Source organism: Struthio camelus, chromosome 17 (assembly GCF_040807025.1).
Source record: "Struthio camelus isolate bStrCam1 chromosome 17, bStrCam1.hap1, whole genome shotgun sequence".
NCBI classification, from domain to species: Eukaryota; Metazoa; Chordata; class Aves; order Struthioniformes; family Struthionidae; genus Struthio; species Struthio camelus.
Window position 1 is genome coordinate 10,380,046 of NC_090958.1, and position 27,829 is coordinate 10,407,874.

Here is a 27,829-nt window from a genome sequence, read left to right on the forward strand (position 1 = left end):
TAAATATCCCAAAGGACCCAAAAGATCTAGGGGAGAGGTCAGCGTTAAGTATGTTAGATGCCCGTGCCTTACTGACTTTAGCAGGGGTTTGGACATGTTTTTACCTTTAGGGGTCTAGCACTGAGAATTTGTCTTTCATCCTTTTCTTGGAAGATTCCAGACTGGAACAGACAATTCTGCTTAGTTTACTGACGCTCTCCCTTTCCTGAGGGAGAGGCCCGTCAAAATCAATGTATCTGTAACTAACAGTCCGTTGAACTGATGCCACTTTGTATATTTACCTGTGCTCCGACGCATATTTTGCAATGAGGCACGCGTAACCGAAAAAAAAGAAAAAAAACTGGCAAAATCGGGTGTTGCGAAGCAATTTTTCGGTGTCCTCAGCGGCAACGGGCCCCGAAAGGTCCCGGCAGCACCGCGGACCCCGCCCCCCGCCGCGCCCCTTCCGCGGCCCGCCCGCCCCGTCCGGCCACGTGGAGCCGCCGCCCCGCCCCCGGGCCGGCCCCGCCCCCTCAGGCCCCGCCCCGCCCCCTGGCCCCACCCCCCCTCCGCGCTCCCCTTAAAGGAGCCGTCACGGCGCTCTCGCCTTCCCCTCCCCACTCTGCCCCCTCCGCGCCCGTCCCCGCCGGCGCGGGGGCCGCTCCCGACCGGGCGGCGCGGCGCCGCCATGGCGCTGGAAGCGGAGGCGGCCGCGGCTCCCCTCAGCTCTTTCCTGAGGGACTTCCCGTCTCCGCTGGGCCCGGGGGAGCCGCTGCCGTGGAGCTCTGCGGGCAGCGGCGCCCTGAGGCGGGCCGAGGTGCCGGGCGCGCTGGCCGAGCTGGCGAGGGGCCTCTTGGGCGGCAGGTGAGAGCGCGGCCGCTGCCTCCCTTCCCTTCCCTCTCCCCCCGGCGGCGCGGCCGTTGGGGCAGGTGGGGGGTGGGGGGCGCCCCCTGCCGGGGCTCGCGCCTTGCCCGCCCGCAGCGGCGGCGCGCGCCGCGCTGACAGTTGGCGGCCGGCGGGGCGCGCGGGGGAGGGGCGGCCGCGGCGCCGCTGAGGGAAGCGGGGCGGCGGCCCGAGAGCCCTGCGCGGGGCGGCGCGGAGCGGAGCGGGGCGGCGCGGCCGTGCGGGCTGGCGGCCTCGCCGGCGCCTGGGGAGCTGAACAGGTGCCGGCGCGGGGAGGGGGGGCGCTCCTCTTCCTGAGGCAACTTCCCCGGCGTCGGCAGGGCCCTCGGGGCTGTTACTGTGCCATCTGCTGCCTGGCTCGGGCTGCGTTTGAGAAGATCCACTCAAAATCTTCCCGGGGGTTTTCGTCCTCCCCTTCCCCCAAATTGTGGATGTTCTCCTGGGAAGTGAGGCTTCCAATAGCGTGCTTCTCCTGCAGGCCTCCTGCCAAACTCTGTGGCTTTATAGTAGCGTTTGTATGCTCTTAAAAATATTTCTCTCCCGCTCTTGGTGCATGCGAGATTAAATTACAATCCTGCAATTAGCATGATAGGATGTTTCTCGTGGTAAAGTGCCGGTTAGTTTGAACTAAAGTCCCTAAGGGCACCTGTGTCTACTTGAAAGCTGCGGAGGGAGGGAAGGAAGGAGTTACGCTGAGATGTAACCTGTCGAATGCAAGAACCAAGCCAGCCAGAAGGGTATTCGTCCCCTTCGTCACTCTTTCCACCCCTCTTGAGTTGCCCTTTTGAGTGGGATGTACTTGGGTGGGTTTCTCAAACTGATCTTTTCTCCAAACTTCCAAGAGCATAGTCACAACACTGCTGGAAAACATAGTTCTTGTTTCAGTGATGTTTCTGTGATCCCTTAATCTCAGCAGAGACAGCTTGTGACCTTCATCCTTAGAGTTGTAGGCTTCCCCTTTAGCACGGCTTTATAAGTTAGTCATAATTTGGACGCAACTTGCTTGCTTTGGTAAGTTAGTGCCTTGTCAAAAACAAGTTGTCTTGCTGTAAGCTCTTGCCTTCTGATGCACTTTGCCTGCTTCCTGACGCCCTTCAGTAGCAGCGTTTGGAGTGTTTTAGGTTCCTTGAAGTTCCAGCCAGTCCACTTCTATGAAGTATTCGTTGTTGTGCAAGCTTAGAAAAGATATTGTGGATCTTATAAAAGTTTTCTAAATGAATAGCTGACTTTGTGCTGATAATCTAGTGACAGGGAGATGAGGAAGACTGGTTCTGTTTAGGTATGCTGAATACCTACTTACTAGAGGAATTTGATGAAGAGATAGAAAACAAGATTTGACTTTCTTGTAACTGTTTACAATCTGGTGGGTTTATGAACGTTGAATCATTTGTTGAAAGCATGTGGGTGATTTGTGTGTGTGTGTACTTAAATTGTTTAAAAACACCAAATGACTTCTATGCTTTGTTATTGCATAGATGCCCCTGGAAATAACACCACTGGGTTAAATCGTGTGCCTAAACCTAAAAAGGAGAAATGCATGTAAATAGATTTAGATTTTTAGGCTGCAGTTGGAAGAGACCCGGGTGATCATTGCATTACCTATTACTTGTGCTCTGTGACTGAATTACTCTTGACCAAACCATTGCCAATGCATTCCAGATTGGACTGCAAATTTGTTTTGTGTACTGAATTTTAAAACTATTTGGAGTTAGAATGGCTCTGGATGAGTGCTTAGGGAACAGAGTGACACAGGTCTTGAACCAATACTTATCATACAGCAACCCATCTGCCACGTGGACCAGGCTACTGTTTTCTAAATTGGTTTAGAGAGGTTGGTAGGGAGTTCTTGGAGACTCTATCCTGTATCTGTAGATGTGGTGATTTTTTAAAATAGCCTTTCTGAGTTATTTATCTGCTAACATTCCGTTCTCTAGTGGGCATATTAACATGTGAAAGCAGAAGAATGCTGCTTTTGCAATACTTTCATCTCACCTGTCACTCCTGGTGTTTACACAAAAAGGAGCTTGCCCTGTCAGAAGCTGCATTTTTCACATACCTGCCCTGCAGCCATTTCTGATTAAACAGCCTGCTTTGTGGGGCTTCTTAAGTCCCAAGGCAGCAAAACCTTTTTCTAGTATGTCTTCCTTGGGCCTAATCATTTCCTGTTGGATCACCAAAAAATATGAAGGAAGGGGAAGGCAGCTAATGAAAGTAGAGCAGAATAAAAGTGCACAGAGATCTGCTTATTTATGCATCTTTTCAGGAAATACACTTGGAAAACAGAAATATATAATAATGTTTTATGTATTCTTTTGACGGGCTGTAGGCAAATGAGCGAAACAACTCTGTGTGAAGCTCTGTGCTTGGGCATAGTACAGTGTACCTCAACAGCGGGAGTCCTGACAGACCCCACAGCTCTGTTTTGGACTCTCATGATGAAGAGAAAGGTTGTTTTGCAATCACAAAAAGGCTGCAATGTCACAATGAGTAGCCTAGGTTCTTGCATGCAGAGGAAAAGACTATAGAGCCCAAGGCCAAGAATGGGTGCCTATGATTTTGAAAATGCAACCCCTCTTCTCATAATACACATAATTAAAGACCAAAGGAAACTCTCAGAAGTTTTAAAACTACTCTCAGTAGTTCTAAAGGATAAATAAACTTTACAATTGATCTGAATCCCTCAAATCCTCCAAAAAAAATAGATGAGGAGAAGAGAAAAAGGATTCTGAAGGTTTTAAGAGCTAGTTTATTTAAAAAAAAAAAAGGGGGGGGGGAGGGGAACATTTAAGTGTGAATAGTTGTGTGAAAGTTGTTAGAGGCAAAAACAATGCCAGATTGGGAAGCAAGTTCAAGAAAAGTCACTGGAGCTTAGATTCACTGCTGTGGGCTGTCATGGTGATGTCTTTAACACATATATATGGCAGCTCAGTTGAAAATACACACATTAGAATATAGTGTCAGTATAACCAATTCTAATGCTATGAAGATGATGTTAAATGTACCTTGCTGATGTCGTGCATTGGTACTTGTTCTGTATTTTCTAAATTTGAGAATTTGACAACACTCCTGCATCGCAGTATATACTTTACATGATGTTTAGTAATGTTGAAGAGTTTGTCTCTAGATCAAAATGTTATTGCGAATAGAGTTTTGCACGCAAATCTGCGGCTCTGCTTATTTCTGTGTTGTCAGATACTTCTTTCACACATGCGTGGATGTGTGGGTCATGCTTGGAGAGGCCCAAGCTAATACCTTGGTTCGGTGAGACAAGGTATGGTGATATTTAACTTATCCCTTCAGTTGCTTGGAGGCATAAACCCTTGTGTCTTTACAAAGAGAAGAATTCCTCTCCTACCACCAGGAGGACTGCTGTTGAGAAGGAAACAGGAAAAGGAATGGGATTTGTTAGGTCCCGTGTGGAGTTTCTGCGTCCTGTTGCTTCTTAGAGGCAATTGTTTTGTCGCTTACATTAAATCAGTTGGATACCTCAAGCTTAAACGCCTCAGTTGTCTCTACTAAGCTACATCAAATTATTGCTCTGCAGAATTGAGGCAGGCTTAAGTAATCTTGTTTTGCAGAATTTTAATTAACATACACTTTTGGGTAAGAGTTATATGCTATAACAATCAGCAGAAATGGATGAATGCTAATGAAGAATCCCAGAGTTGTTTCCAAAGCTATAGAAATTAACCAGAAATTTTACTGATTTGTTCTGAAACAGAACATGAGCTGAAATCAGGCTCCCAATTCAGAAATTTCTCCTCTCCCTTGATAGGAGCTGAAACTTATATGTCCATCCTGTGACATAGCAAAAGAACAATGTGAAGTTCCAAGAGGCTTCCTGCTTGAAGAGACTTTACTGCAAAAACAGTTGTGAGACTCAGGCTTCCTGTTCTGACCCCTCCCAAACGATTTACTGTGTTTCATCTTCTAGTTGCCTCAGCATCCTGTTTTGTGTCTTTGTAATGCTTACACCCAAAGTGTTGCCCAGGCATCTTTATTTTCAGCGTTTCCCTGCTTTGTAATGATTCATTCTGCAGTCCTGATGTTTTAATGCTTTCATACGTTGTTAGCATGGAGAGGAAAAAAGTCTTGCTTCTGGTTTACCCAATCTCTTTTTAAAATTCCCTTTAGTGCTTTCAATAAATCCCCTAAAACTGACCACCTTACTCTTAATTTGTATCATTACGTGTATCAATGCAATGGTAGCACCAGTACTTCTATTTGCTGTCAACAAGTTTATGATATTAATGATCAAGATGACAAATATTCAATTTTGAAAAAAAACAGGTTAATTTTTAATTGAAAAGTGACTTTTGTGGAGTTAAGCCTCTCCTGCTCTACCATGTGTTTTTTCCTTCCTGCTGAGAATGAAATGGAAGTAGCAGGTGACTCTCTATTATACATTTTCTGTAAAGCTGTTGGATAACGACTGGAGCGCCCAAATAGATGGTGAAGATTGGATTTTGAAGGTGCTGCCTCTGATAGTTTCAGATCCTCTGGAAAAAAAATGCTTCATGCAAAGATGGAAATTTAGAAAATTGAAGTTCTGTATGTGGCATTGTTTCTTATATTTGTTAGCTTTTGTTTTAACTCCCTCAGTGTTCATCAGCTGAAAAGTCTGATGATGTTAACACCTGAAATCCCACAGCAGATAGAAGGAGGTTTCTTATGTTTTCTCCTTGATGAATGTATATTTGCACTTCTCTGGCCACCACAGAGCTCTGGTCACCATCACTCAGGGATTTCTGGATGCTGCTGTAATAAAAAAAATGCTTAAAGCTACTTCAGTGCAAACATTCTGTAGTTTATTATAATAAAAAAAAGGGGGGGGGGGAGAGAAACAAAACTAGGGGATCGTGGAGAAAATACTGAATAAAGGCAGCTTTTGTTTACTAGGAAACGTGTGACCTGGTATTATTCCAGCAGCCTGAGTGGATCTTTCACTTATTAGAGAACTGCTAGCATTTGCAGGTCTGCATTAAAAACACTTTGCTGATATAGCTACAACGTGTACTGTCAACAGGCACCGAGTCCACCATGATGAACTTTTGCATTACTGGCAAAGCTGCACTGTATGTGCTCATGTGGTGCTACAGGGTCTGTGGAGCAAATGAGGGTGAAAATGCATTGTCCCTCCTCTCCTGCTACAGCTAACTTAGAAGCTTTTGCTAGTAGATATAGCATCTCTTCATACCCTGATGTATATGTCTTACCTACATATATATACACTATCCTATATACTAAACCAAAAGGGGGGAAAAAAGTGTAGTGGCACTCTGGCCTGTAATACCATGCTTACTGTTGCCTTGTTGCATGACTTTGATAATTAATTTGTACAAAGAACATGATGTAATTTTTTTTCTCCTTTGAAAGGTGGTAAGTGATCATCAGACAGATAACGTTAGCAAACTCTTACGCTTGTCTTTATGCGGACAGAGATTTCTTGACATTACTGTAGAAGATTGGGGGGGGTAGGGGGGAAATGTGAATTATCTTCCTTCTGGAAAAGTAAATAAAATTCAGAAAGCTTTGTATAAACACTGGGTGTTTGGTATGTCCTGGTGAGAATTTGTACCACTCTCCACCAGGTTACAGAGAGCTTGCTTCTCTCTGAAGTGCTGAAGAGCAGCTGTTGGGAGTCTGCCATCTGTTGCAGTACTCAGCTTTTCAAAGCTGCTGTAAGCTGTGGGCATAGAGCACAGCAGAAAGTCTGTCATGTGTTTTCAAACCTTTGAGAAAAGCGTTAGTCAGAGTTGAGGCAGTGACTCTGGGTGAGATGTAACGGCCTGACCTCTGGTGCCCTAGGTGCTTCCCCCTCGCCCTTGTAGCTGTGTACCGGAGGCTTCTGAATATACTCTTAAATTGGGATAGGGGGAGGGTCTTCAAACTGGTGCCTTACTATTGCAGTGCTCCCTGCAAATGGTCTGAGGTCTTTGGTGACCCATAAGACCAAATAAGAGGTAATTTGAATAGGTTTCCTGTTTGCCTGAAGAAACTTGTGTGTATTCTCTGCTTCCTTTCTGAAGGATATGTAGGGGGTCAGTGACACTCCTATGATTGATATGATATATATGAATATGTTGTGGATTCGATCGCATGACAGCTGTTCTTTTAAAGTGAAATAAAATAGAAGTAAATTATATTGCAGAAGAGAAATTCTGTTCTCTAACTCAAGCCAAATCTAGGCTATGCAAAATATCAGTTGCTTTCTACTTCGGTATGTAACTGTATTTTGGCCCACAGGTACCAACAAAAGCTTTGCAAGCCTTCACATATGTGTGCAGTGGAATATTTCAAGGAAGATGGTGTATAAATTTAAATGTGTTTTTTATTAACTGAAGCGTTACTTCGCTCTTCAACTTGCCACTCATATCTGCACTCAAAATTTTAGAATGAGGCATGTGTTTTACCCTGAACTAGTGAGAGGGTATGAACTCTATGCCCAGGCCACTGGTGATCTGACTTTAGCTGGTGGTGAAGCTACAGTGCCTCATCTCCACTGTTATAACATGCTTTATTATTATTATTTTTATTGTGGTCAAAGCACACCCTTTTCGTTAGCCTGTAGCAAAGAAATTCTGAGACTGTTTACTACTAGCCTGCGTGGGCTGAGGCTAGGCAATTAGTGCTGCATGTGTCATAGAAATGGGGCTGACACATGTTTCTTCCAAGGCTCTCTTGAGAGAAGGCAACTTCCTTTCCACATAGCACACCCCACCACCTTCCCCCTCCTTCCCAACACCTTTGTTTTCCCACTTAGAAAACAGCTACAGAGTTTCTTCTGATTCATGAAAATTCAATTATGCTTGCTTCAGACTGTCAGCAGGGTGTCTAGGGCTTTTTTTGTCACTTGTTGTAAAAATCTTTCCTTCATTCTTCTCTGTTTACAGAAAAGGTTTGAGGTCTGTTATGGTAACTGCAGTGGGCTTCTACTTTTGCACTGGTTGCCATAGGTACTGTGTCTGCCTCCAGATGCTCTCTAGTGGAGTGAGACCTCCTAGCTATGTGTAAGAGGTTCTTGCCCTTCTTTAGTTATATATTTTGTTAACTCTTAGAGTCCCAGCTTTAGAGGATGAAATTAGAACCAGTAAACATCTAAACTGGATGGAAGGTGCCATTGTCATGGGGCTCAATTTACCTGAGCTTGTGTAAAAAGCAGGCTTACCTAGACGGTAGTACTAGCCTTAAGAGCTTATGAAGTAATACGTAAACATGTCCCGCTCAGAACTGAGGTTGAACTAAATGGTTAGTGATATATATATATATATATGTGTGTGTATATTTATATATATATATTTATTTATATAACCTTTTATTTTATCTTCTGTCAGCCTGTCAGAACTAACAACACAATGTTGTTACTGACTGTGTAGCAAAATACAATTCCAATGGCAACCATTTTCTTTTAGATTTGCAAAACAGAAGAGGGGGGGGAGAAAGGACCAGGAAGGAAATGCATAGGAAGCGAAGCTGAATGAGGCCTATCAGCCAGTACTGAGGAATCTCTGAATTTCCTTTTTAGGAACTGAGTAGCAACTGGAAAAAGATGAAGGATGTGACTTACTAACTTATAACCCTTTTCCTTGTTACAGGCTTCCTATAACTAGGTGTTTAAAAAGGACTTGTGAATTACAGCATTTCCTTTTTGGCTTTTGTTTAAGGTTCTTTTTAGGGACCCAGTTCAGTGAGTCAGGGTTTTGGAAAGCAGAGTTTAAAACAAAGTTTAAAACCAAAACGTTGAGCGCTATTCTAATGCCAAGCTGGAAAACCTAGGCTAGATTTCAAATTTTTCTCCAGTATAGCAAAGAAATTCTGAAGATGTCTGAAGCTATGGCTCTTACTTCCATTAAAATCTATAATTATTTCTCTTAACATTTTTTTTCTCTGTACTTGGAGCTGGACTATGCTTTAACTGAAGCTTCTAACTTTCAGCAGTATCAGCTACACAGCTAATCTTTTTGTGTGTGCCTTTTCTCTTCATATTCCTTTATTTTCCACCTATTGAAAGGAAAAAAAGGAAGTAGGATTTTCTGGCTTACCATATCTGTCTCAGGTTTATTCCTTGCTTGACCTTCCAAGAGGTTGTCTGTTGGTGTCATTGTGATTAAGCTGAACTGTTTCTAATAAGCAAGCATTCCTACTTCTGACCTGGGTGGGAAAAGCCACAGACTTCCTAAAGGTTAATAGCCCTTTACAAAGTAAAATAAAATCAAGCCAATTTCTGGTTTCCCACGATTTGAAATGACTGCAGCTAGCACTGAAAGGGTTGCAGACACGTTGCCATGTATTTGAAGTACTGAAATGACTCATTAAAGTAGGCCATCACTGCTACAGAATGCATAGCATAAAACAAGCTTCTGTTAGCAGGCTGTGGCCAACACAATGGTTTCTATTTGCTGTGGAAGGAGGTACTCATACATGGCTGTGAAGAGATGACAAGGCCTCCCTTTCAGAAACACAGTGGTAAAATGCATTTGAGCTATTTGTCACTAGGAGCTCGAAATATTTTAAAAGCCCACGGTCTTCCCTTCCCGACTGCTCCACACACGCAAAACTAAGTTATCTCTGTTCAATCCCTTCAGCTGCTTCCACCATTTCTTGTTCTGTTGCCAAGCAGTTTTATGTAGGGCTTCCAAAATGTTTCCTGGCAAAACCAATTCTTGCCCTTGACTTGCTGCAGGTGCCTTAATGTTTTTATTCACTTCGGTTGCATAACTTGATATTTTGTGGATATCAAACTCTCCATGAACAATGGATACAATCCTTTTTATGGATGTCCATGCTTGTTCTTCATTGTGCTCGTAGAAAATGTCTGGCATGTGAGCTGTAATTGTTAGTGCCTACCATGGGAATATAGTGAATATAAAAGAATTATTTTCTAGTAGCTCTGATTTAAAGTTGGAGAGGACTGATCTGTTTGTAGTTTCAAAAGCACTGTTGCAAGCGTGTTTCCTATACAGCACATAGCTTGCATAAGGGTGGGTAGATTATGTAGCATTATTGTTTTCTAGATACTTAACTAAAAGTTTTAGTTGAATCTCAAGTCTTGGAGTCTTTTCTTAGCTCATTCTCCAGTGGCAACTCTTTGTACCTTCTTCCTAGGTGATTACTTTGGGGAACTTTCTGACTTTCAGTTAGAAGAAACTGAATGTTAAAAGTTTGTAGGCTAGTACTGAGCATAACTTTTTTGTATAGGGAAGGGAATTGGAGTCCTGAGTAACTTTTTCTGTGGTTTACATGTACCACAATGCAGAGATTCTGACATTGTCTATGGTGAGACAATTAACTCCAAGCAAGCAGTACTGTGTAATGAGCAAAAACAAAACATCTGCATTCAAATACTTGTTAGAATCGAAGGTAGCGGTCCCCATCAGAGAGCACAAGAGAATGAGGTACTGTCTGTGACTGAAGTGTGAAGGAATAGTTTGAAAACCTGATTCATACACTTCCTCTTTTCTTTCTTGAGAAAGCACTTGTCTAACTGAAAATCTTACTGAAGACTTGTATGAATAAATACTGAACATATGGTTTCTTTTACTAGTTTACTAATAAAGTTAGAATTACTGATTGTAATGCTTTCCAATTCTGAGTTAGTCATCAGTCATAAACATTGAGGCTCAATGTTTATGAGGCTCAATTTAAACTAATGCAGTCTGTTTTGCTTTCCCCTCTTTTTCTTACCATCAGAGGTGTCTCGCCACTTCTTGCAGCTTCATTGATCCATGCTGCAGTTGATGAAGTTCTCCAAATAGACTTTACTGAATTTAAGAAGCAAAGTGTGGAAACGGAGGAAGAAGGAGATGAAGAAAGGTTCACCTGTAAGTATTTTTTTTTTCCTTTCGTGGTTTTCCGAGAGGCTGTCTGTTGGAAGACATCAGTGTTTTGAAATTTTTCCCAGAATATTTGGTTAGGATGTCTGGCAAGCAGTAGTGAACAGAATTTTATTTGCTCCTACTATGTACCTATGGGATGAAAAGTAGCTATGCTAGTTTTGTGGGCAAGATGCAAACATGCTGTCAAGAGCCCTGGACTGATTATATAGTTGGTTTTCTGGAAAGGGAAGAAAGTTTCTCTTCCCAAAAGTGATTAATGACTGAATATATCCACTTCTTGAACTTAACTACTTAGGAACTACTCTTCATTGGATGAATTCACTTAAATTAAACTGATTCAGCTCCTATCTTAAGTTGATAACCTTTTCTATTTTTTTTTTTGAAGTGCCTTCTCTTTGATGGACTGACCTTAGGTAATTACTCCCATACTATGGTGTTGGCTTCACCAGAACTGCTATTGTGCAGCCGCACGAAAACCTTAAATTCACCTACATAATTCACCCTGCTTTTAGCTGTTTTGGGGATCAGATTTTGGGACCTGTGGCTGATCCAGAACTTGAAACTCCAGGCCTTTCTTTTGACAGTCTTCTCAACAGCATCTGTCTGAGTCCTTCCCCCCTGCCCCACACAAATAAGAGGATGATGAGGGGTGAAGAACTTGAAGCATGTATTTTCTGCCTGATGTTCCTGCCATTTGTTCCTGTCTGCCTGAATCAGGGAGAAAACAGGCCTTAGTGACTGAGTACTGAGTGTGAGCTTTGTGTAACAGATGGTCCCATTGCATTTATGTGCAAAAGTATTTAACATTAGACTTCACCAAACCTTCACTCCCTATGGCAAAAATTTAAACAGAGCAAGAAGCAGCCAGAATTTGAATATAAAAATGAAAAAGAGAAATGTCTTAAACTAGTCTGCCCTTTAAGGGGAAATGCTCAGCCTTCTATTCTCCTAGGATGACTTCAAAAGCAGTTCTCCATGGCCCCGGGGGAAAGGGCTGTTCATCTCCCAGCAGAGCTCCTGTACTGGCCAGGATGCTTCACTTTCCAGAAGCCTATTTCAATATTTACCTATGCATCTGAAACAGGGCAAGGGAGGACGCGCTTAATTAAATCTTGCTGCACCCTGAATATTTATTCTCTTACATTAAGGCTACAAATATTAAGGTATCTGGAGAGATTTATCACACTTCCAGCCCTTTGTATGGAAAGAGTTGCCTTCATATGAACTTGGCGGGGGTCTAAATAACAAGCACTGGCTTTCCTCTTCCAGAGTGCATAAAAATGATTTTGTGGTAGACTTTAACAAAGAACATGAGAAGCGAAATGCAGGAAATAACAGCAGTGCTTTTAACGAGAGAGGGAGCCCTGGGCTGGGCCCACAGCAGGCTCAGCTCTGCGGCGCTCACGCCCCCGTGCGCTCCGCCCAGCGCGCAGGGCCCGCGGGGAGGCGATGGGCTTGCGCCCTCTGCCGCTGCTCTTGCCGAGATGATCCCATGTAATCATCTTTGACATGAAGTGCAGCAGTAATGCAAATCCATAGCAGTTTGTCCCTTGTGAGCCTAAGATTATCATTTCTGTTTCTAGGTCTTATGAAAGTCTTGGGCAGGTGGACCCTCAATTAGCAAAAGTCATCTGAAAGACTGAGAAATCTTAATGTTTAGAAGCAGTGAGTAATGAAAAACTCCTTAGGACAGGGACTGTGGATTTTTTTGTTGTTGTGTTTGTGAGTTTTTTGTCACAAATCTCTAATGTCTTCTGGAGCCCTATATAGTTGCGCTGTACTGGTGAAACTTGCACAACAATTTGTGCTTTTATTTTAGTGTAAAGGCCGTAAAGATGCAGGACTGGAAGGAACCTAGATGCTGATGGAGCCTGCTTTTAATATACTGTAGGCAAAGCTGCAACATCTTTACAGAGTTGCATCTTGAACTACTTCGGGTTCCCTTCTCTCTCACTACTCCTTGTTGACAATTGTTCCAGAACATCTCCTGTTTTGTTGATTGAAACTTTCTTTAATTTCAATCTTATATTCCTGTTCATTTTATATAAATTTTTTCTTGTGTGACCAGTGTCCTTTCTATCGAACAGCTATTTACCCTCCCCATATTGGACATTATGAAAAACTGCTTACTCTTCAGTTGCTTGCATTGCCTAGTCTCAGCAAAGAATATCTCCTTTAAACACATTAATTTCTCTGCACGTTTGAACTGTGTTCCTGCACCTATTATACTTGTTTTCCTTGTCTTATAATTGCTTATTGCCTAATTTTAACTATTCAAATAGAAAGCATGATGTGCCTTGTGCAACAGCACAGTATGGACTCTCTCTCCCTGCATTGCTATAATGCTTTTCTCCGGAGAGTTATTCTTGGAATGAAAGAGAAGTGATTATACAAGTGAGGTACGTATGTGTGCCTATATGAATACCACTGTTTGTGGTGTACTGCAGAAGAGTTTCTGATACGAAGGCACTAAACTCCATGTCAAATTTCACCAGCTTATTATTTAAACAGTGATGTGTGTCTGAGTCTTCCTGGTCAGTATTAGTTTACAAATTCGTAACTGTCTTGACCAATAGGTGCAGACAAGGCTGTCTGAGATCCTGTCCTATTTAATAATAACGTGATGACTTAATTTTATCTCACCTATTCACATCTGTAATATTAAGCAAACCAAAAAGTGATTTTTGGATTAGTAATTAGTGACTGCTTATCAAAGCTTTGTGTTTAAATTTAAGCTTTCTTCATTCTCTAGGCCCAAAGGTGTATCTGAAGCTGGCCACCCAGTGCTGTTGAGACAGACAGATGCTTGAGAACCTGCAGTTATAAAGGGAATTCTGGGGAAAAAAACTTAATGCTGGCAGTGTTAGCAGGAGTCAGGATAAAACAGAGGTAGTATGGAGAACAGAGTTGGTTCAAAGATGTATTGATAGAACAGAGAATAGCTCATGCCACGGCAGTTCTTTAGGAAATGCTTTAGTGGTTAGCAAATCTTTTTTGCTGTATAGATGATCTTTTCAATGCTTTCTGAAGTTAGATGATTTAGCTTTGGGGCAGGGTTCTTACTCAAAAAACAAAACTTTAAATTATCACCTTTTCTGAGAGACACTGCATTGCAAAGCTAGACACGATTCCAAACACCACCGTTTTCAGTCTGATGAACAATAAGTTTGGATTAATTGATCTTTGGAAGCTATCCAGAAAAGGATTTGGGTGTCTGGCTGGAGCTTTTCGCGCTCTACCCAATGATGTTTGCAGTTCTGCTCTGTAATGACAAAGCAGGAAAGTGGCAGAGGTGTTCTTCTGTCCGTCTAGCTTTTACAACCCTGTGTGTTAAAGAGATAGAGACAACAGCTTAAAATACTAATCTTCTGTTCAGTTCAGCTATGAGTTGAGCTGTCAACCTCAATAAAACATATTCTTATACTTCCTTGTTGCTTTAGTGGAAGTGGTTCAATAATACATAACCTAACCCTAAGCCAGGCTGATACTTTTTAACTCTTCTGTCCAAGACAACAGCAGCTCTCAGCCAGTGTGAAGGTATTTCTGCCTATACTTGATTATTTCTATATTTTTGAGGTGCACTCCCCCTACCATACCCTGTGCATTTTACTTGTATGATAAATTTTACATTTAATTTGCCAGACTGGTTTTTGGACTCTAATGTGATTGTATGCAATCTATTGCCATGAAGCTATCAGCCATTTGATAAGCCTCTATTTTGAAAGAGAATTAGAAAATAAAGTACAAGAAGCTCCTCTTATCCTTAAGTGGCAATAATGCACAACAATATAATATTTTTCTCTGCATTATTCTCAGCCTACCTTAATTCTTACAGAGCCTGCAGAGGCAGAATGTTGAGTGTGTGCGTGTATGTAACTTGAAGAAAAGACAGGACAAATTATGGGGTAAGGTAGAAAAATGATGCAAACTAGTTATTTGTCTTTCTGCTGTCAGTGCTGGATGGAGACTCTTTGCAGCGCTTCTTCTTTAACAAGCTTCGGGAAGTCTGCTTTGAATGGCAGAAGCAGTTGCCACCACTGAGACCACTGAAGCGTTTTCTGCTCGTTTCCATCCACGCCATCCGTAATACTCGACGGAAAATGGAGGACCGCCATGTTTTGCTCACAGAGTTCAATCAGCTGTTTGGCTTATCGGTAGGTCTGGATAGAACCAGGTTAGGTCAGTTTGTTAGCTTTTCAACATGCATATAAATACAGTGATTGGGTGATGGAGAAACCAAAATGCTAAGAATTTGTTGCCAGATGTGTTTATTGTGTCTATGTTGAAGCAAGGACTTACTGACTTAATTTTTTAGGGGCTAACTGCTGCTCTGATAAAGAAGAATCTCGGGGCATTGGCCTTCCTGTCAGAAATGATGTAGGGAGACAGGAGGCTCACCTAGTGCTATGCTGTTGTAGTTTTAATGTTCTTGTGAACGAAGTAATGGATAGAAAAATTGGAAAACACCAGTTTAACCAGGATAGGTACCAATTAATGAAGATACTAGATAATCACTTCTATGCCACTTCAATTCCAGGTTATTTTCAAAGATATTAAATGGCCAACAGCAATCAAAGAAAAGTAATTCCCCTGCAAATTACCCATTCTGTTCCTTTTGCTCATGGGTTAAATTGCCCTAACCTAGGCAATGTCTTATGAAAGAAAGACCAGAACAGAGACATCTTTGCTACCAGTCTAGGAACTATTTTATTTTTGAATGCTTGCATGTAGTCTTCTCTCTCCCTCCCCACAAAAGGATGACACTGATCGAGCTTACTTTGCTGTGTTTGATGGCCATGGTGGAGTGGATGCTGCCAATTATTCAGCAACCCATTTACATGTAAATGTTGGGCTACACGAAGAGATTGTTAAGAATCCAGCTGAGGCCTTGAAATGTTCTTTTCAGAAGACAGATGAAATGTTTCTTTTCAAAGCCAAAAGAGAGGTGAGTGGGTAGAGATGAATTCCATTGCGTTTAAAGAGTAGCGGGAACTGTTGAGCAGAATGGTATTATCTAGAAAGTTTTGGCAGTAAGATTTTTTTTTGAATCTCTGATTTCTTTATGAAATTATCTTAAATGGAAAAGCTTTCATTGATCAAATTATTTCTTTTTTTTGAGGGGAAGGAAAAACAAAATGACAGTGCTTGCAAGTTCACGAGAGGAATGTTTGAAATGAAGAGTGAAGTGGTTTAAATGATCCTGACAATTCTGTTTGAGAGAAAACTCTGCCCTTTTGACTAAATGAGGCAGTCTAGATGTTCTGTTGTACTGTCTCTTAGGTGAAAAAGGGATTTCCCTTTCCCGAGTAATGCAGTCACTATCTTTTTTCTTGTCCCACTGTTACTGTCATGTAGGAAGTTCAAAAATTGTATTCATAATCATGTCATAATTTAAATTTAGATTTAAATTAAATCTAAAGCACAAAATGACTTAAATCAGACTCTTCAGCTCATCAAGTTTATAGATATGCTTTGGATCAAGTTGGTAAAAGTCAAATGAACTTCTTTTTTCAGATCTTCACGGTGGAAGGAAAACTTATTATGGGGAATCTAGGAGAATTAGATTCCTTCCTTTGCACTCATCCTCATTTATATGCCTAAAGATAAGGGGATGAATGTGGAGCAAGATGACTGTATTTGCTAATGGCAGAGGTGAGAGTGCAAAAGGATTGAGGAAACCTCTGTTCATGTTCGTACTGCTGAAATTCAGACCCTCTTCCCTTTCTGTTTGTCTTTCTATTGTTGGAGACAAAAAGAAAAAAGTGTTAGTCACCTTAGATCAGTTTTGGAATTATTAACAGCAGAAAAGTAGGAACATAATTGAGACAATATCACCTACCTGGATGCTGGAATATGGAAACAGTTTATTTTAAATCTGTCTAAGCACTTGTACATTTTCTCAGGTACCTGAATCATGGTTTGCTTAGGTTTGCTACATTGCATTTAGGTTTGATTAAACCTAAATTTATAATATTGCTATGTCCCCTAGAAGGGCTTTTTGAAAACTCACCTAACTTGCCTATTTTCTTCTGTAGAGGCTGCGGAGTGGTACAACAGGTGTATCTGCCTTGATTGTAGGGAACAAGCTACACATAGCCTGGCTTGGGGACTCGCAGGTAATGCTGGTGCGGCAGGGAAAAGCTGTGACCTTAATGGAACCTCACAAACCAGAAAGAGAAGTAAGTCTGACCTTTTTGTGTGGGGGTAGAAGGTGTATTTGTTAAAAGGCCTGAGAAGCCATTAGAAGTCTTACACTCCTCAACTGTTACACTACAGACAGGTGAGAGTGAAAGTTCTGTCAGAATCTCTCTTGAAAGTCTTTGGAATCAAGGCTTCTTAGGTGTTTTGCACCTTACATAATTCTGTCTGGTTTGGGATTCAGAGAATGACAACTTTTTTTTCCATCCACTCCTGTGTTTTGAAAAGGTGGTTTCCGCTCTTATGTCCCTGAAAATGCTGATAGTACTGGTAGTCCAGACTTCAGTTCCTGCTTGGACTATCATTTCAAAAATAGTAGTACTTTGCAGACTTTTATGGGATTTTATTTGTGAATTTTTAGGTGCCATTGTTATAAATGGGCTTCCTAATTTATGAGATTAGTATCTATTTAAAAAGCTAGCATAATTCAGGTCTTTCACATTATGCTATAATGTCATCTAAAAGCTAGTTTTAATCTATTAGCCTAACTGGCTTAAAGCACGTTGCATTTCCTACATATTTTTAAAGGCTAGGTATTTTATTACGTGGAATATGGTGGTTGCCTCCATGGCATGAATATTTTTAATAAATAAAGCAGTTAAAGGAGTATCGTTGCAAATGCCACATTTCAGTGTTATGGAGTCTACCTATCCTTCCTCTTACTCCAAATATATAAATATTTACCCAATTGCTATATGGGATGGGAGGAAGTGGCAGGAGAGGTGCTCATGCATACGGAGAAGAACTTGGTGATAGAGGAAGTTAAGAATTCTGCTTTTTTGTGGACAAGCCATGATACAGTTGCAAAGTAGGTGGGTTGCTCCCAATAGTCTTAGTAAGCATCCATTTCTGAACCGGATTCTGATATGCTTTTGTAGTTGTGCTACTTGTACTGTAAATACAAAAGCTAAATTTGCACATGGTTTTGGATTTTGTCTTTTTTTCTCTTCAAATGGGTAATAGCAAGGTCAGTAAGTCATGAGTAGGCTTTTGACATTAAAAACTCTATCCTAATGTCTTTTAGGATGAGAAAGCACGTATTGAGGCTCTAGGTGGCTGTGTAACTTACATGGACTGCTGGCGGGTTAATGGTACCTTGGCTGTTTCCAGAGCAATTGGTAAGCTAAGCCATCTGAAATAGTACAGTTCAGATTTAATTTGATTAAAACACACCTGAGACAGTATATTTACTGTAAATGACAATTTACTCAGCATGGACCGAGTAGCAAACCACTCTTACGGCCTTTGCCCTAAGGCTAGCTGACAGCTATATTATTTTTACATAGGTTACATAATCTTACTGCCTTTGCTATAAGCATAGAATATTGTTTTGTTTTTACATTCTAGCCATGACAGTCCTAATTGTTTTGTTCTTCTAAGTCTGTTGCTTCTCATAAATGAGAAGTCAGATTGCAACATCCTCCTTCAAATTATACACATCCAGCGACATACGGCATGGTAGTTGTAGTATTTCAAAATACTCTTATGGAAAGAACTTTCTTGGCTACTCACCAATTAGGGCAAAAGAAGACGACCCTAAGCAAGAACTAATGTGTGAACAGAAATAGGTTTGTATAAATCCATTGAATGCTACTTTGGATCGATAGTAACCTGTGTTTGAAGAGTCCTTATGAAACTGAACTAAGCATGTGGGCAAATTCTTACAGTATTATGCTGTGTCAGGATAGCTTAATACTAAGGAAAATCTTCTTTCCATAGCATTTTGAAGGCTGTCTAAGAGCCACGCTTGCAAATGAAGGCCCGAATATCTCCTTCACAAATATATTTCAGGGAGAAAAAACCTGGAAAGAATTTTCTTAGTTTCCCTGCAAAGTTAGGAAAGCATGAGCTCCTTACAAATGGATTTAAGTAGCTCACAAGAGTTCTCAAAGAAGCAAAGGCCTTCCAAGCTTAACCTGTAGCTTTTAACTACTTCTGTCCTGCATCAGGTATCTCCAGAATATGATCTGGCTGTTCTGGAGGACAGTAAAAGCCATTGGCTGTTGAGGAAGTAACTTCCTACATTTGAAGTAATAAAGCCTTTGTTCTGATTGTTTTAGGTGACATATATCAGAAACCCTACATCTCTGGTGATGCAGATGGAGATTCATTTGAGCTGACTGGTTCTGAAGATTACTTGCTCCTAGCCTGCGATGGATTCTTTGATGCTATCAAACCATATGAGGTTGTAGACTTGGTCCTAGATCATTTAATGCAAGCCAAAGGAGTGGGTGTCAAGGCAGCAGAAAGACTAGTGGCTGCTGCAAAGGAAAATGGATCCAGTGATAACATCACTGTTCTAGTGGTGTTCTTGAGGGACCCTCAGGACATCTTGGCAGACTGTCTCAGAGACCCAAAGAGCCTTGGGGCTGGTGATGATGCTTGGAGCTCAGCCTTTAACTTCCTCAGCTGTGAGGCAGCAGCCACACAGTAACAGAATCTGCTTAACCCAGAACATTGAAATAAGTTAACTTAAGGAATTGCTTTCCACTGAAGAAGCCTCTAATATAATAGGCAAAAGAGAAAATAACAAATGGACAAACATTTAGCAAAAAACAAGCCTCCTTTTACTGAGTTCCCACTTGTCTTTTCTTCCCCTTCCCCTCCCTTCAAAAACTGGTGAGTGGGCTTGGAGATTTGTGCAGCTATTTCTTTTCTGGGAACAGGTTCTAAAGTGTGTCCCAGGGCTGCTGGTCATATCTCTCTGCCCTGGAAGTGGTAAGAAACCATAATAATGTATAAGCTAATGGATGAGAATGTTTGTGTTTGAATTCTGAGTGAAACTTTAAATTAGTGGTTAAAAAGAATGCTGTATGTTATATTTAATTTTGATGTTACTCTGGAGTTTGGGAGGAGAGAAGCTGTATCATCAGAGAAGCTTGTTACTGTGTATGGCCTGTAGGAACAGGCTTGGTGTGCCAGGGAACTGGGTGACCAGAAGTAGCAGCCCAGGTGTTGTGTAAGTTATTTTGTTTTGTACCAAAGATGATATTAAGAGAATGTTGTGACCTCTTTCTTCAAATGGAGAGGTTAATTTCTGTGTGTATGGGAAGGGGAAGATGGAGCTGAATGCTCCAGAGAAGGAGCAAGAAAGCTATCCAGAGATGTCCTTGGCAAAAATAATACAAAATCAGCTGCTCTCTGGGATGCTCTAGCTTATAAACTGGAATCCAATATTTAACTGCACTGGATTATTTTTCCCTAACATTTTCTTGGCTATCTGACAACCTGAAAAGAAAGGACACTTATTGATATGTTTGAAAGAGGTCCTTTACAGGTTGTACATGCTCTACCAGTAACGTGTTTTGTTTCTGCCATATTTTTGTGTGTACTATAACAAGTGAATGTTTTATTTTTATTTTAAGGATTTATTTGTTTACTGAACTTTACGTTGGAGGATTTTTTTGCAGTGTTACTTTACTTTTGTTCTGGTTTTTATTTAAATTAGAATTTTAAAGTGGCTATGTCTTTATTATCTTTATGATTTTAAAAAGTGACTACCCTCAAGTGCCTTAAATATTTCACCCAAGAATAGAGATTGCTGGCTTCCTATCATATTCTGGTGAGCCACTTTATAATGTTTTTAAAGTGTGATTTTTTTTATTTCATTAATATTAATGTTTAATGCACTTAATTGTTTCATTTTTGTGAATGATTTAGTGGGAACTGGGTTTCAAGAAAACATCTCATTCAGTGTTGCCAAATCTTGAGGCTCATAGTAAAAGCTTCGTGATACTTACTGTGATTTTTTTCTCCTCTGCCCCATGCAAAAATCTCTGGTTAGTTAGTCATAAAGTAACTAGCTGATTCATCAAGACTTTCATTTAAAAGCCAATAATCTTCTGACCTTCACCAGAAAATTTAGTAACACAAACTTATAACTGTCTAATAACAGAATTTTGATCTTAATAGATTAAGCATCTATTAAAATAACGAATTTTAATAGATGCCTAATGTTGGCCATACTTCAACTTTTTGGGCCCAAATAACTTTAAGGAGATGTGAAGCTACGGTAAGGAGGAAAGAATCTTAATGAGCGTGTATGTTGTTGTGCAAGTGTTACATCCATTACGTGTGAGAGCCACTGGTTGTGTTTTATCCTGCCTTGCTAGCCTGTCCAGCAGGAATCTCAACAAGATCTGAATGCTCAGTGGCAAAGGTATCAGCAATTTCTATATCTAAACAAGAAGTGCTTTACATATGATAGTAAGATTATATGCCTAATTCAGAAGCATGGCATTGAAGTATGTCAGTCCTGTTGATTAAAATGTGTTGAAAAATAGTGTTTAGGGGGAAATTTAGGTAGAAGAGTTGAGATGACTAAACAAAGGCAGAACGGAACAGTGTTGTTCATGTCCATGCTGTCTCTGAAGCATCAGCTAGTGTAGGATAATGCAGTTAATCTGAGTGACTTGAGCCTTTTGCCCAATTACTATGGATAATTGTGCAGTTTAACATAGTAACTCTTCAGTGAGCTACCATGTCATTATATAGCAACTCAGACAGTGACTTTGTTTTACTGTGGAAATACAGTAGCTTTTTCCATTGGGAATGTTGTAACCACTTTTCCCCTGTGTATTTTGCTGCCCTAAAATATGTGGGGAAAGCTTTCTGTGACAGCAACCTAGTAGGGTAGGTGTAATTTTTGTGCTGAACCTACTTCAGTTCAGGAAGCCTTCAGACTGGCATAGCAATCCCTTTGGACCTACTGTCTCCCATCTCTGTGGTTTCTAATTCAGATATTCAGTGTTACACTGAATCCTGAGGACCACTAGTGCCTCTTGGTGTCTTGGAAATAGAGTTCTCATTATTAATATAGTAAGAGTCACACAGAACTGTCCGATTTCACTGCTCTCTGAGGTTTATTGTTATCAGGGGGTGGGAGAAGCTACCGTATTCATGAAGGGAGCTGTGAAATGTTGATAAGCGCATAGTATGGTTTAGTTTCTGAAACTTTACCATTTTTCTGAAACGTGGATAGAACTGAACAGGCCAAGCTCTTTGTAATGTTCCTTCTATTTCAGCCGTTTGGGGCAGATTTAGAATACAGAGGAGAAAATACAGGTCTTACCATGTGTACTTACAGCCATGTGAGACTATCCCATCAAATCTGAAATGAATAAGATTTGGGGGAATGGGAAGGAACTACGTGTGAAATGCACATTTAGAAAGCCGTCTGTGGTAATCAAACTTAAAGCATAGTTCAAGAATTATTTAGGTAGGGAAGACATTCTGCATTCTGAGAAGCTGTTCCTTTATATGGATGTTTTCATTCTGAATGACTTGGTGAATTGTTCCTTTGAGATCTAAAGGGATAGGAATAGTTCTTGGGAACTGATAGAGATTTTGGGGGAGGGGGAAAATAGAAAATGTTTCTCTAATTTTCAGAGGCTTCTTACTAGCTTTAAAAATTCCAGTTGGGTCTGTAGGAGATTTAACGTGGTCAAAAAATGGTAATTGGTATACTAAAGTCATAATGTATCATCTAGGCTAAAGTCATAATGTATCATCTGGAGTACAACTTGATTTCACATGCTCGGGGGCGGAGGGGGGAAGAATTGGCTTGGGACATGTCTGACCTATTCTTGACAGCCTGATGAAAACCTATGGATTTTTTCTTTAATGAAAAAAAAATTCAACTTGATGTAAATCAGTAATGTAAGTATAACAAAGGATGCAGCTATGGATTTTGGAAGAGTGTTTTTAAAATTCTATTGAAAATGATCATAAAAGTGGACTTTTCCTTGGGATGGCATAACAACCTCCAACTTTGTTTCACTAGTGACTTTGATACTACTTTTAGAAGTCAATAGCTATAATACGTAATGCTGTTACAACAGTTGTCACTGCGTGGGTGGTGGCAGTAGAGAGGTAGGAGCTCTAGCAGAAGATTATGAAGTTGAACTAAATAGTCCGAAAGCTGGAATGGTACTATGTTTTGGATTTACAGTACTAATCTGCTGCACTAGTTTTCCTTGTCTTTTGTCTTCAAACTCCTTGGGTTTCAAATGTGTTTTCTGTTCTGCTGTCTTTTCTCTCCCTTGGTTTCAGCACTTTACAAATAGTATGCAGTTTTGGTGAGGGAATGGTACCACGTCTCTGGGCCTTCCTGGTGTCGCCTAAAACATTAATGCTTTTCAGCCAATGTAAGGTATTGACTAATTTGTCTGTCTCCTCATTGTCTTTCTGATGGGTATGTTACTTTGAGCTTGCAACAAAAACAATTCTTGAATCTAGCCAAAAATCTTTGAAACCATAAAAGCTATTTGAAGGGTTCAAGACAAATATTCAATGAAAAGTTAAAGTAATTTCAGATTTTTGCTAAACCCCAAATGGATGTCCTTGGCTGCATTTTGGCATCTAGCTTCAGGAAAAATTACTCCTTAAAGGAGCCTGCATTTGAAACGCCACACTGAAATTCCTACCTTGTGCTTGATTGAAAACTTGGCTTTTGTCATACTGCTTAGTAGGTATACAACATTGCCTTTTCGATACGGGTAGTTCATTCTTCTACCTTTTCTCTCCCTAGCTCTCACTCTCCTACAAAGAAATATATCTAAAACAGCCAAGTCCTTTGGGTCTAACATATAAAAGATTAAAATTTTACAAATTACATGTGGCTTTTTTCCTCAGAACACCTTATAGAGGATAGAAAGGCAGGAAAACTTCTAGAAAGAGGGAAATTAAGTAAAAGCCATCCTCTAAGTGATGGAGGAGTGAGAGAGAGACAGGAATGCATTTAAGTATTATTAATGCCTATTCTAAAAAGGAAGTGGGCTGGAAGATAGAGCTACAAATGTCAGTTCCTTAGAGTGAAGTACCAATGCTTGAAAGAATTAGAAACACACCCATTAGAAAGGCAAAAACTCGGATGTGGAACTCTGTCTTCAAGCAGCTAGGGGTGGAATCAAAGTACCAGCAGCCGAGGTGACTTTCTCTGACTCCTCAGTCTTGAATGTTAGTGCTACTAGATGGATTTTTTCTAAACATGCTATGTATAAGGTCTCACTAAGAGGAAATATTCAGTATATGCAGTTATTGGTCACTGTGCAACTGTTGCCATGAGTAAATGGTGTGAAGTGTGTTAATGAATTGATACTGCTAGTGAGCTCTCATAAGATGAGTAATTGGGCCCGGAGTGGTTACAGCGGAGTTGGCAGTTGAATAGTGTTAATCACAGTGATGACTTTAATAGCATTTAATAGACACTTATCTGAATTCAAAGTCAGCTGAGATATTGCTCTTTTTAAAAGCATTTCCAGTGCTATTAACTTTCTGTCATGTAGAGCTACTAAAATTTCCAGGGTGTGTGGTGTTTTGGGTTGGGGGGGATTGACTGTTTGCAAAAGCACTTGTTCTTGCTTTCTGAATTCTGGATTGGATATAATTTAGTTGTCTGCATTGGAAAACCCATTTTCAGCTGATAGTTTAAGGGAAAGCAGCTGTTTGGGGTTAAAACATTGCTACCAGAAACCCTTTAAAAACAAACAAAAAGGTGTTTCCAAAATAAGTGCCTGAGAAAACAGGTATCTCCTAAATGATGTGGCCCAGAAGGTACTAGCTTTTAAGGAACCAGCGAATAGCAGCAATATCTAAAGGGGTTATTCAGTTGGTTGAGCTTCTTAAACTTGAAATTAAGGCTGCAACTCTACTCTGTGTATAGGTGAGGGTTTTTTTTAGTTAGGTTACTCTGATTCTTGTGGATGCAGGTACTTAAGCATAGCACCAGACGTGGTGTATTTTTGTTCTTACAGTACTGAAGTATTGAGCAAGGGCAGGGAGAATGTTAGCCACAACACGGCATTTTGCAGATGATTCACGTGTAATTTAGCTCCAGTTAAGACTGAATTAAATTTCCCTTCCTAGTTCAGTTCTGTTACTGCATAGCTATCCCTTTCAGAATTGGGCCTGTGCTGTCAAGCAAAATCCTACTAGGAAGTACTGGTCCCAGTTCCCTTTTTCAGGAGCAAACGACTCTTGATGGACATAGCCCCTTTCAGGAAGGGTGGGAAAGGGAGAAAAAGGAGCTTTCAAATGACTGCAAAACTTCCTAATCTAGGTGAAGTTATGTATTCTCCCTAAACATTTTTATAGCACATCTGTTTCCATTTGAGTAATTATGCTAAAGATGATTGATTTTCTGCCAAACTAGCCATAACCTTTAAAACTGACAACACAGAAAACATGAGCGTAGTCCTCCCTGCTTTCCTAAATCTAGCCACTAAAACAGCCAGCCCTGCTGAGTTTTTTGTTTTGTAGTGTAGATAGCTCTAAGGACTAAGCCAGCCTCTTCCTGCATATGTTTTGGTTATGTTTAATATATTCCTTGGATTCTACTGTAGATAAAGCTATTTCTATTGATTTCAGTCATGTCAGCTGAAGTGCTCAACTAGAGACATGAGGGAGTAATCTGAACATGTATCTGTCAAGAGATGCTTCTTAAAATACTGCCTTAAATTAGCTGATAGGCTTTTGAGATTGTAACCTTATCTCACTGAATAGAATGGGAAACCAACATCTTAGAGAATCATTTAAACCTTTACTTTGCTGTGACCCACCAGAACCTGAAAGCACTCAAGGCCTCCCCAAGCTGTTTCACGTTGCCAGTTTAATGTGTGGGTTTTCCAAGCTGTGCATGCTGCTGCTGGTGCACACAAAAATAAACAAAAGACAGCTGTGTTGGCAGCCTAGGAAATTCAGCAAGATGCAGCTTTTCTCAAACAGAAGAGGGTAAAATCAATAGGGAAATAAATGTTTTCAAAGTTCTTGGAATGCAAACAATGGAATAAAAAATGCAGCCTCAAAGAGTTGGCAGTGCACTGTCAACTTAAAACCACTGTTTCAAGCAACTGAATTTGTCTGCTTTGTAATGTCTGCTTTATTTTGTTAACAAACTCCTTTTAGCCAGGGTTTCATGTCTTTTTGCTAATATGTCCATTTTAGTCTGGAGAAGATATATTTAACTTTCTGAGGAGCTGAATGTATCTGGGTTTTGTGACTATTCTAGTTAGATTATGATTATTGAGTTTTCTCTCATCTATTAAGCCTGATTACTAATTGCCAGGGCATGTTAATATAGCAAGTACTGACCTTATTAATGATTAAACAACTCTGGATTACCATGCACAAGAACATCAGTCTTTCCTGTTCTAGTGGATCACTTTGAGGTTTGTTGTCCTTCGGCAGTATTCATCAGGCATGTGGAAGGCTTGTCACTATGGCAAATGGAGCTGGAAGGTTTGACCATTACTGTCTGGAGGAGATATTTATCCTTTTACCTAAAGAATTATGGTTCCTTTTGGATACCTAAGGTTAGAGATAACAGCTAGGAAACTAGAGGGATCTTGTGGGGGGCCTTCTCAGGGCAATTAGATACTGTGGCTTCTCTTTCATATTGCTGTTTCCTAACTCTGTTAAAAAGCATTCTGCTTAATATGGGATGATTAATGCTGCTGTCATTTTTTTTTCTTTGTGGGTTTGAAAAACTTCATATTTTTAATAGTAGCTGGATGTTTGTTTTGTTGGAGGTTAAAAATTTATGCCAAAAGCATTTATCTTTTCTTATTTCCTCTTCTGAAAATCAGTCCTGCTCTAACTCCTCCTTATTCTCTTCCTAGTCTCCTTTTTTTTTTTTCCTACCTTGTATGTGCCAGCCAGAAAAAAAAATGCTGCTTTGGAGACATTAAACTCCATTGGCTGTTAAGTCAATGTAGCTGCCGCCTTATAGTTTTTATCTGTGTTAGTAGTGTGTGGTCTGATTCTTGGAGGCTTGCAACTCCCAAGATTGTGGAAAGTACCACATCAGCCAGGAAGATACAAGACTACAGCTGGTGTCTTTTTGACACTGACCAGTATTGCAGGAAGAAAATCCTGTTATTTGTGTGTTACTACATAGGAATACTTATGCTCACTCCAGGAAACAGGAGCTCTCTTATCATGGCTACAGGACTTGAGAAATGTCTCTGTATCCTTTTGTTCCGGCAGAACTGTATTTTTAACCATTTGCACTGTTTGGGGGGGAGGGCGGGAGACGGGATGGGACAACGCACCCCTCTGACTTCCTTTACCTTGTCAGTTCTCTCCTGCCCTAGCTGACTGAGCAAACAGGTTGGTAACTGTAGCATACTATGTGGCTGATCAACCTTTCAGCTGATGTAATTCTTCAGTATCTGATCTATATGAGAACTTCAATCCTGTACTTATTTAGTGGTAAGTTAGATTGTAACTACTCCTGCTGACTTAATAATATGTGTTTTATCAGTATTAAAATAGTTGAAGAGCAGAACTGTTGCTTTAGGCACGTTCCTTGCCACTGTGTTGGCTGACAAACCTTGAATGAAAGTAAGAGGGCCAGTGACTTTGAAGTAGGAGCTGTTAGCCAAACATTGTGGAATCCTAGTCCTTATTTATTTTGTATGTTACTGTACACTTGTGACCTTGAGCAGAAAAGCTGTGTTACGGCAGGTTTTGTAAGCTGTGGCTTAACCAGTTATCTAGTTCCTTGAAACTCTTCTTATTTTCAAGCTGACTGGTTTAGTGCACAGGTCAAAAACCTGTTGTCAGTGATCATTACATGCTATGCATATTGTATGTCTGTTTATGTGGATTGGATTGTTCTAATAGTGCTTGTGTGTATTATGCTACGTTACCATATTTTATATATATATATTTATATAAATATATATATAATGTATTGCATGAGGTTTTATTGTTGTATTTTTTTGTATTGTCACTTTTGTATTCACACAGTGCCTCATGTATCTATTTGCATATTGCAAGAAATGTTTCAAAGCAATGATTGGAAACAAATGGGGATAAGAGCTCTCCGCTGTAGGATCTGATGTTTTTTGAAGTATTAATAAAGCATAGTGATTTGGAGCATTGTTTCTTTTCTTAAATGTGTATTTCATTTT

The 27,829-nt window shown here is 40.5% G+C and overlaps 1 protein-coding gene across 1 annotated transcript; it reads left to right on the top strand.

The window, feature by feature from the left end:
• Positions 1–600: 600 nt before the first annotated feature.
• On the top strand, positions 601–27,794 carry PPM1F (protein phosphatase, Mg2+/Mn2+ dependent 1F). Its single transcript, XM_068911022.1, has 7 exons — positions 601–843; positions 10,573–10,703; positions 14,673–14,872; positions 15,475–15,663; positions 16,754–16,897; positions 17,941–18,034; positions 18,977–27,794. Exons 1-7 carry the CDS (start codon positions 668–670, stop codon positions 19,348–19,350), a joined length of 1,308 nt encoding a protein of 435 aa, XP_068767123.1. The 5' UTR covers positions 601–667; the 3' UTR covers positions 19,351–27,794.
• The last annotated feature ends 35 nt before the right edge of the window (positions 27,795–27,829 follow it).